The sequence below is a fragment of the Emiliania huxleyi genome (genome assembly GCF_000372725.1).
Source record: "Emiliania huxleyi CCMP1516 chromosome Unknown EMIHUscaffold_1188, whole genome shotgun sequence".
NCBI classification, from domain to species: Eukaryota; Haptophyta; order Isochrysidales; family Noelaerhabdaceae; genus Emiliania; species Emiliania huxleyi.
Window position 1 is genome coordinate 1 of NW_005201405.1, and position 9,680 is coordinate 9,680.

Below are 9,680 nucleotides of genomic sequence, written 5' to 3' on the forward strand. Positions count from 1 at the left end.
CCGCCGCGGCAAGGATGCCCAAGGAGCTCCTCGACTTCGGGATCCACCCGCGCCTGCTCGCCTCCCGCCACGCGCGCCCGCCCCCCCCCCCCTACTGTGAGACACGCCGCCCCTCCCTAGAAGGCGGCCGCGCCTTCCGAGTAGGCGCTGCTGCTCATCTCGGCGCTGCCCCCGCTCCTGGCGCTGCAGCCGAGCTCCTCTGAGCGGCCGCTGCTCCTCGCCCTCGTCTGGTGGCCGCTCCTGCTCGTCGCCCTCGCCGTGGGCTTCCTCCTGTGGCTCCGCTTTGCCCGCCTCCACCGGCCGCCCTCGCCCGCCGTCGGGGAGAGCTGGGTGCCGTGGGCGGTCGCGCAGCTGTCGCACGGCGCCTCCGAGGCGGACGTGCGCAACGCGTTGCGCGAGCAGCTAGGCCGCGCCGCCGGCGGGTCGGAAGCGGGCCTGGTGGATTCCGTGGTGGCTGCAGCGCAGCGGCGGGCACGCTTCGAGTAGGCCGAGGCGTGTGGAGCGGTCCCACCCTCTCCACTAGTCGCCACATTGCTCGTTTTGGGAACGTCTCACGTCCCTGGGGCAGTGGCCGGGAAATCCCCTCCGCACGGTGTCGCTCGGCGCGGCGTGCGCGCTGTGTGCGAAACCACAGTGATGGCGATGCGCTCTGTCTGCCTCTGTGCATTGGTGGGAGGTTAAGTATTAGAATTTTACAACAAAACTCCCTCGCACAACACTGGGCCACGGGACCGGCGCGCACTGGCACTAACACAGGTACACCACTGGAGCCGCCTAGGCGACTCCCGCGAGGACGGGTCGGCGAGGCACTTAGCTCCGTGCACTCGACCGCCCTAAGTATTAGAAGACAAGTGAGAAAAAAACGGCGCGGGTGGCCGCGGGCGCTCCTCTCTGGGAGTGGGGCGGGGGACCCGCGTGCCGCGAGGACGCCCGTGCCTCTCGCATGTTGGATGTTCGTCATACATGATATGTTGCTTGTTGGGCTCGGTTGCATCATGCGTCTCACACACAAAACCCCCCAAATAAATAAATAAAAAACCGTCAAACTCTGAGACGAGATGGGATTTAGGGACATGTGTCCCCGCCCTGCACGATCTTGGTGTGAGGGATCTTCAAACCCCGCGCCCACGAGTTGTGAACAGGTTGTGAACACTTACGAGTTGTCGATGTCGTTTTTCGTGCCCTTGGGTGGGGGGCAACTCAACTTGGGGCCTTGGGATTAGGATAATCGGCAAGGTGAATAATCCATTCCGCCCCCCTAAGGGCGGGGACCTGTTCCTTTTTACCCACGCCTCACAGTAGAGCGAGGTGTCCGTTTTTATTTATTTATTTATTCCTCCCGCCCCCCTCGACCCCCCCGCAAGGCGGCGGCGCGCGCGATACACACACATACACACAATGAGACACACATTTTCTTTCCTGTTCGGGGTGGTTAGTTGAGATAGATAGACAGTTGGATTTTGTGTGATTTTTTTGATTTTTGTGTGTGATTTTTTTGATGTTTTTAGCTAGCCTTCGATGTTATGAAACAAACGCAAGGCGGACACACACATGTAGCGCTCTAAGGAACGTTGGCTTACCCACGGACGTGTCAACGTGGGTAAGGTACATATACACCAAGGAACGTTGCAGAGAGCAGATGCCGAATGCATATGAGTCGAGCGAACCGGCGCTCCTCGGCCAGCGCGTCGTGCTCCGCGGGCTCTCGGCCCGCCCCGAGCTGAACGGGCAGCGGGGCTTGGCTCAGAGCTTCGAGGGCGGCCGGTACGTGGTGGCGCTCGAGGACGGCGGCGAGATCGTGAAAGTGCGGCCGGATAATCTCTTGGCGGTGGCGGCCAACCTCTTCCTCGAAGTGCAAGGCTATGAGCCGCTAGCTCCCCCAGCTGAGGAGTATCCTTACTACCCTTACTCGAAGTTTGCGGCGACGAACGGCGAGGAATGGGAGGCGTGGGTCGAACAAAACTATCCCGACCTGCCCGGCAACGAGGTTTTGACCAAAATGCGTAACTTTGACACCATCCAGAAGGCAATATACCCCCTGCTTTCCGATCAGGGAATGGATAAGAACGCCTTCCTCAACTCGCTGCAGCACGAAATCGAGGAGATGGACGATGGCGAGGTTGAGACTGTGTTTACCGTACTTTCAATGCGGGAGAGGAAGCACGCATACAACATTTACCTGCTCAAGAAGAAGGTGCACGATGCATGGAAGAAGGAGAGAGAGGCTCGTAGCCCTCTTGGTGCACTTCGGCATGAGCTGCAGGTGGCCGAAAAGGGATTGCACCAGGCTAACGCAGAGGAGGTGAAGAGCAAGGAGGCGTACTTCCACATGGCTGGCCTCGGCGCGGCGCTTCTCTCGGGCGCGGGCACTGTCCTCGCCGGTGCAAGCTATTTCCTCTCCAACCCCGGCCCTGTTGGCGCCACGTCACTCCTAGCTGCGGGTGTTGGTTACAAGCTTGCACAGGACGGCTGGGGTCCGTTTAGCTCGGCTGGCTACGTGGCTGCCAATCTTGCAGCCGCAGTAACTGGGGTCGACGACGAGAAGAGCAACTTTGAGGTGAGCAAGCAACTCACTGTCCAAGCGCGCGGAAGAAAGCGGCGGTTTGAGCACGAGTTGCATGAGGCGGAAGGCAAGCACGCCACGTGCAAGCGGCAATTACTACTCGCCATCGATGAAGACGTCCAGCGCGGTGGAAAGTTGAACGCCATATAAGCACAACCGCACATATACGTTCAATAGACGATCCAATATGTACAAAACAAAGGAATTTCGTGTTATGCTCTACCCTGTCACCCTCTCGACCCATTTGACTTTACCGACGCTTTCCCACACGCCCATCGGCATGCCGACGCCGATGCAGGATAATTTTTTTAAGGAAGCGGAGTAGGACACCGCACACCGCACGCATCACGCTCCGACGCTCGTGGCGGGTGGGCACGGCCACAGTTGGCGGATCCCATTTGCAGAGTAGAGAGCCAGTTGTCAGTTGACTCATGACTGTGCTATCGCTGTTAACACTATCAACAGACAACACATTAAACACACTCCTCTGTTCAGCTCTTAACGCACCCCTAGTGTTTTAGACCGGATTAGAGAGGTTGTTCCGCGTAGGGGGCGCAGATAGCCAGATAGTGCTCTGTCGACCGTCGCCCGGTCGGAAGCCCGTACGGCCCGCCGAGCCCCGTAGGTAAGATGCCGCGGTGCACCACGCGTCCACTGCTGTGGACGGTGAGCCCGGAGCGGTCAGAGATCGGTGAACTTGTCGTGCGCCGCTTTGACCGCTGCTCCGAGCCGCTCCCGCAGCAGCTCTCGCGACGAGTAGCTCGGGAGGTCGAGCGAGGAGACGCACGCGTGGGCGAAGGGGAAGGCGCCGTCGCCGCCCGCGCGAGGGCCGATGCGGAGGTTGGCTCCGCCGCGCGGGCCGCGCGAGCTGCCAGTCAGGAAGCGGAACCAGCGCGCCCGCTCCGCGTCGTCGAGCTCGTCGAGCACCTCCCACAGCCACTGCGCCTGCTGCGCCACCTCCGGGTGCACCGTCGCCGTCGCGCGGCAGCTCGCGACGAACGAACGGCTCACCGCAGCGCCCGACCACTGTGCCTGCAGCTCGTCCGCAGTGAGCAGAAAAAAGTGCGGCGTCGTCCAGCGGCACGTGAGCGCGTCCGCCGCGTCGATGTGGCCTGGGGAGATGGCGTCTACGAGCCCCTTCCGGAAGTGGGCTGCCGCCGCCGCCACCCCATCGACCAGCTCGGCGCGGAGCATCCGCTCGAGCCACTCCGCCTGTTAATTGTTTACAGTTAATCAATAGTAATTGATCAAAAAATAGTTCCTCCGCTCGAGCCACTCCGCCTTGCTCTCGTCGCACACTGCGCGCACCGCCCCGCCCTCCACCAGCGGCACCTACGCGAAGGCCCCGAGACGGCTGAGGGAAGGCTCCGAGCAGCCGCAACCCTCCACCGGCGGCACACCTCGGCGCCACCCACGTGCCGGACGAAGGTCTGCCCCTCGAGCCCGCTCTCGCGCAGGCTGCGCGTCAGGATCTCCGGGCTTGCGCGGTAGTCGGGCGCAGAGTCGGGGCACTCGGCGCGCAATTCCGCCTGCAGCTCGGCGAGCGTGGCTGGGGGGTCGTGCCGCACCGCGCGCAGAAAGTAGCGCGCGAACGAGTCGCCGAGCAGGCTCGGCGGCTGGCCCGCGAACACCTCTGGCTCCCACCGCACACCCAGCCTACGTTGTGGACTGCTTCAAGCTCAGGGTGCGAGCACGGCATCCTGCCGGTGCCCTTCCAGCATCCGAGCCTGCGATGCAGCTCCTGGTAGAGCGCCATGCCGCATACGCGGCCGCACGCCTCCATGTGCGGCCGGAGCTGCGCCGCCGCCTCAGCGGTGAGGGCTGCGCGGTCCACCGGCCGAAGCCCGCCCGCGTCGGTGTGCGTCCAGAGGCGCGACGCGGGCAGTTCGGCGGTGAAGAGGTCGAAGAACTGGCGCCGCAGCCCGCCCGCGTCCTGGCCAGCCTCGCCGACGTACTCGATTGTGAGGGGCTGCTTGAGGACGCCGCAGCGCACGCCCATCTCGGAGAAGGCGCCGAGCGCTTCGATGGCGGAGCCGAGCAGCTCCCGCCGCACCAGCCGCAGCCGCAGCTCGAGCGGCTCGCCCGCAGGCGGTAGCGCCGCCTCCATGCAGGCGAAGGCAAAGTCGAGCCGCGCGTCGAGCGTGCGCGCCTCGCCCGGAGGCCAGAGCTGCGCCAGGCACTGGCTCACCTCGACCAGTGAGCGGACGTCGCGAGCGCCCACCCGAATCAGCTCGAGCGAGGTCGTCTGCAGCGCAACGATCGCGACCGACGCGAGCGGCGAGAGCGAGGAGCGGCACTCTTGCAGCTCGGCCGAGAACATCAGTCGGTTCAAACGCCGCACCCACGGGATCTTGGCGGCCAGCGCGAGCGGGTCGGAGGCGGGCGCGCTCACCGCGGCGAGGCAGGCTTGCACGAGGGCGTGCGCTGCGCCGTCCGCAGCCCAGGGCCGAGCGGCTAGGGACGGCACCTCGTCGCGAACGGTAGCAATCCAGTGGAGCTCCTGCAGCATTCGCTGCGCCGCCTCGACCGCCTCTGCTGCCGAGGACAGGCGCGCCACCGCAGCCGTGTCCGTCGCTTCCATCCTGAGCTCGAGGTGCTCCGCATCGGCAGAGAATCCGCAGGCCTCGAGCACCTCGCGTACACCCGTGGTGGCGAGGACGCGCGCGACGGTCGCGTTTGTGAGCTTCAGCTTGCGAAAGCGTGGCTCCTCGGGCTGATCAGCCGGGTTCCTAAGCAGCTTCTGGAGAACACCCACATCCTTTGACGCGGCGGCGAACCGCTCCGGCGCTTCGCGGAGCGACTGCCGCATCGCCTCGACCGCCCGCGCGACAGGGGCGTACGCCGCGTCGGCGGAGGAGGACGACGCAGCGGCGGACATCTGGTCGGCGATCGGGTCAGCGCGTGTATATAGCGGCACACACCGATTCGGGATTGGCCTTTTAGGGTACCCTCGGTACCTCTTAGCCGGACCACGGGTATGCCGGGTATCAGGGTATCGAGCATACCCCCGGGGGGGCGGCGGAGCACGCGCTCCGCCCTCCGCGTGGCTTGCGTGAGCCGGCTGCATTTTAGGCTGAACAAGCTTTTCCTCTCGCACCCCGTCTCTTTTCCTTTCCTTTTTTCTCTACAGCACCCTCTCTTTTCCTCTCTATTTTCCCGGGGAAACCATCAAATTTTCCGGGCTCTGAGCCGAGTCTGAGGCTGGTTTGGGCCCAAAATCAGCCAAATCGGCAAAATACCGGGTATTTTGAGAGAGAGAGTGTCCCGTGCCCAGTGTTGTGCGAGAGAGAGAGATTTTTAGCAATACCAAACAACTCTAACACTCACACGTAATTTGGGGCCTGGAGCCCTGTTCACTTGTATTTGTTTGTATCTTGCGGGTGTACCTGGAAAACCCCGGGTATACCTGGAAAATACCCTGCGACCGCCTGGGTATCGTGCCGATTTCCTCAATTTTGCGTCAGATTTTGCCCCAGACCAGCTCTCAGACTCAGGGAAACTCGCGAGTTTCCAGAATGGAGCACCAAACACCCTCTGTTTTCCCTGGAAATTTCCGGAAACGCAAAGTGCTGGGGACCCTCTGTTTTCCTTTTTGTTTGCCGGAAAAGCTTGTGCAGGCCAAGCTGCATTGCCTGCTGGGAGCGGTGCCGCCGGCGCCGGTGCGTGCGCAGCCGCGATGGGCTCGTCCGTGGCGGCGGGTGGGAGTGTGGCCATAGGGCAAGTGGCCACGTGTGGGCTCGTACGAATGGCGGGCGGTTTATGGCATTATGGGTCGGCGGCCAGAGGGTATCCGGCCGGTCGCACGAAGGCACGATGGGGGTCTCAGGGTGTCTGCGCCAGGCAACCAAACTTCTTTCCCGTCCATATTGCAATAATGGTAAAGAAACTCGGCGGGCGGCGGGGACCGGGGTGGCTTCGCGGCAAAAAGTTTGAGCCCGAGGAATGTCAATGGTCGCGGACCGCCTCAGTGTGGTCGCTTCGCTGCGACTGCGCATGCTGCAGATCCGCGAGCGCGAGTTTGACTACTTCCTCACCAACTGCCGAGCGGTCGGCACGCTCGCGGCAGTGCTGGCTGGCCTCCTGCAGCAGGGTCTCATCTACACCAAGTTCATCGACAATGGCCTCTGCGACATGTCGATGGGCCCTTGCCCCGAGATCACCTACCCGCTGGTCACGTGCGTCGCCCTGGGCACCTCCTGCCTCACAATGTTCGTCTCGGTGCTCCTCATCACGCACGCGCCCGCTGTCGCGCTCCACGGCCATCACGACCGGTACTCGGAGTGCGTGACCAGCCTGAAGCGCGACTTGAGGGCGGTGCTCTCGCTGGGCGCAGTCTCGGTTGCGACGTTTGTGATGGCGGCCATCCTCTTTTTCTGGTCGAAGCTCTCGCAGGCAGTCGAGGTCAAGCTCATCGAGCAGCAGCTCGAGGCCCGAGCAGCGCGCCACTCGGGCGAGGGAGGAGGGAGAGCCGGAGAGCGGCGCCACGCGCAGTGCACTGAGGTCGCTTTCGCCGGCTGTGACAGGCGGGCACCACCACCGGCACGACGTGTCCCTGCACAAGCCGCTGGAAGTCCGCGACGTGCCCACAGTGATGGGCATTTCCCTCCTGCTAGTCCTCTTCCTCTACCTAGCCTACCTCGTCAAGGAGTACCTCGCGGGGACCGTCTTTTACATCCCGCGCCGACAGATCGTGGGCCACGCCGCGCGTCCCGCCGCCGCCCTCTCCCCACCCCCACGAGGGAGGTCGTGTTGGGCCGTATAGGTGCGAGGCACGTGGGGCAGCTCCCAGGGCCAGGCTTGGCAGCCGCGCTCCGCAAAGGGCGGCCGAGCGAGGCCCGGCCGGCCGGCACCCACCACCGCGAGAGGCGGCCGACACCCAACGCAGCAAGCTCCTCGCGCGGGGGCGGAGGGGAGATACCGGAGACTTGCGTGAGCACTTGGAGCACTTGAGGGAGCAGGATGTCTTGGAGAGTACTTGGAGTGCAGTTGGTGACCGCACACCCAGGGCCGGGGAGCTAAGAAGCGCACCCAGCGGGCCGGATAATTGGGATCGGCTCACGGCTGTGTTTCTTTCTCGCAGGAGTCGCTTTATTGGCCTGTACACGTTATTCTTCCAATTCTATATTCCGGCTCCCGTGGTGTACTGTACCTGTGTTAGTGCCAGTGCGCGCCAGTCCCGCAAAACAAACATCTCTCTCCCAGTCCCGTGCCGAAAAAAGAAAGAAAATGGGCCAGCGAAGGGTGGGGAGGACGGCACGCCGCCAGCACAGAGGGATTTTAAGAGACTGTCGACGTAAAATTCTTTCTATAAATAAATACATAAACAAAGAGTTGGACAAATACCAAATTCCAAATCGCAAACATAGAAACCTAAACACAGGCGGCGACGTGGCATACGAGCTCGTCGGAGAAGGAGGCGGGCACAAGTTCCAACGTTGCACGCGAGACGCAGCACCATAGACAGAGCGATGACGATGATGAATCAGCGCGTGAACGCCAACTCGCCGGCACAGGCCGTGAAGAGCCGCGCACGCGGGCCGACGATTACGCAGCTGCGTGCCAAGCAGGCCGCTCTTGTGGCCGCATCCGAGCTCGCGGCTTCGAGTAATGCCGAGGCGAGTGTGGTAAGGCACTCGCCCGTTGACGAAGCCAAGCGGTGGGCAAGCGGCAAAGGCCGCAAAGTGGGCTTCGCAAAAGCACGTGCCACCTTCCGTGGCGGCGGCACGGGAATCGCGGCGACGGCGGCGAAGCACGACTCGCTCATCAAGAAGGCTCGCTGGCGCGGTACCGAGCAAATTGCCCGGGAGACTCCGGCGGGCTCTGTGTCCGTAGTGACGATGCCGCACCGCAAGGACTTCGCCTCCGACAAGGAGCACCAAGTGAAGTTTAACCTGTGGCAATAAATAAAACGGAATAAATACAACGGACATCCCAAGCAGCAAGCTAGGGAGGCTGGCTCGAGGACAGAAAAATAAATACAACGGACATCCCAAGCTCAAGTTGCACAACGGAAAAATAAATACAACGGACATCCCAAGCTCGGGCTGAAAAAAGAAAGAAAACAGACACCCCAAGGGAGGGGTGGGAGAACGGCACGGGCACGCCAAACGAGGGGTGGGAGAAGGACAGGGTCCCCACCTGCACGAGCAGGATCTTGTAAGGACGATCAGGGACACAGGGGAACGGGAGCGGGGAGCGCATCGCGACACGGAGGGGGGCTGGGCAGGGTTCACCCACACGACAAAATTCTTTGACGCGAAAAATTCTTTTTGGGGGCGTCGCTGGCGGGTGTCCCGTGTGACACACACAAGCAGAGAGCCGGATGCTTGCAGACCTGGAGGACATCGCCGCGCCGAGCCAGCTGGACCGGCCCGCGCGCGGTGTGCGCCGGCGCGCGCCGCTCGCCACCCAGCCAGCCAACAGCATCGAGCTTGGGCTCACGCCGCCGCCCGGCAGCCAGTCGGTGTATGTCAAGACATACGGCTGCTCACACAACGCTTCCGACTCGGAGTACATGTGCGGGCTGCTCGCGGCCCACGGCTACACCCTTCTCCCGGCGGCGCGGCGCGGCGAGGCGGACGTCTGGCTGATCAACAGCTGCACCGTCAAGAACCCGTCGCAGGACCACCTCGCGACGGACCTGCGGCGGGGGCGTGAGCTGGGCAAGGTGCTTGTGGTGGCGGGCTGTGTGCCGCAGGCGGACCGCGCCCTCTCCCGGCCGGGCGGCTTGCTGCACGGCGTCTCCCTCCTCGGCGTGCAGCAGTTCGACCGCGTCGTCGAGGTCGTGCGGCTTGCGCTCGACGGAGGAGGCGCCGTCTCGTTCCTCGACCGGCCGCACGGCGTGCGCCCCGCGCTCGACCTGCCAAAGGTGCGCCGCAACGCGCTGGTCGAGATCGTCCCCATCAACACGGGCTGCCTCGGCTCATGCTCCTACTGCAAGACGGTGCACGCGCGGGGAAGGCTCACGCCGCCCTCCCGCCCGCTCGCCCGCAAGGCCTCGCGCCGCGGCCCGCCTCTGGCTCCCCCGCCGCCGGCTCCCCCCTCCCCGCCCGCCCGCCCCGCCACGCCTGCGAGAGGGCAGGCTCAGACCGGGTAGCGAGTGCACTGCGTCTAGGCT

At 63.5% G+C, this 9,680-nt stretch overlaps 5 protein-coding genes across 5 annotated transcripts; 4 read left to right on the top strand and 1 right to left on the bottom strand.

The window, feature by feature from the left end:
* Positions 1-144: 144 nt before the first annotated feature.
* EMIHUDRAFT_251824 (hypothetical protein) lies at positions 145-486 on the top strand (the record flags this gene model as incomplete). Its single annotated transcript, XM_005790768.1, has 1 exon — positions 145-486. A coding segment is annotated over one exon (342 nt), but the record flags the coding sequence as incomplete, so codon positions are not given.
* Positions 487-1,646: 1,160 nt separating this feature from the next.
* On the top strand, positions 1,647-2,888 carry EMIHUDRAFT_251825 (hypothetical protein; the record flags this gene model as incomplete). The annotated part of the gene is made up of 4 exons (XM_005790769.1): positions 1,647-1,656; positions 1,860-2,194; positions 2,264-2,643; positions 2,741-2,888. 4 exons carry the CDS (start codon positions 1,647-1,649, stop codon positions 2,886-2,888), a joined length of 873 nt encoding a protein of 290 aa, XP_005790826.1.
* Positions 2,889-3,244: 356 nt separating this feature from the next.
* EMIHUDRAFT_122244 (hypothetical protein) lies at positions 3,245-5,441 on the bottom strand (the record flags this gene model as incomplete). Its single annotated transcript, XM_005790770.1, has 4 exons — positions 3,245-3,775; positions 3,872-3,895; positions 3,964-4,219; positions 4,258-5,441. The coding sequence occupies 4 exons, from the start codon at positions 5,439-5,441 to the stop codon at positions 3,245-3,247; spliced, it is 1,995 nt and encodes a 664-aa protein (XP_005790827.1).
* Positions 5,442-8,031: 2,590 nt separating this feature from the next.
* EMIHUDRAFT_251828 (hypothetical protein) lies at positions 8,032-8,466 on the top strand (the record flags this gene model as incomplete). The annotated part of the gene is made up of 1 exon (XM_005790771.1): positions 8,032-8,466. The coding sequence occupies one exon, from the start codon at positions 8,032-8,034 to the stop codon at positions 8,464-8,466; it is 435 nt and encodes a 144-aa protein (XP_005790828.1).
* A 611-nt stretch (positions 8,467-9,077) lies between these two features.
* Positions 9,078-9,659, top strand: EMIHUDRAFT_251830 (hypothetical protein; the record flags this gene model as incomplete). The annotated part of the gene is made up of 2 exons (XM_005790772.1): positions 9,078-9,506; positions 9,651-9,659. 2 exons carry the CDS (start codon positions 9,078-9,080, stop codon positions 9,657-9,659), a joined length of 438 nt encoding a protein of 145 aa, XP_005790829.1.
* Positions 9,660-9,680: the final 21 nt, after the last annotated feature.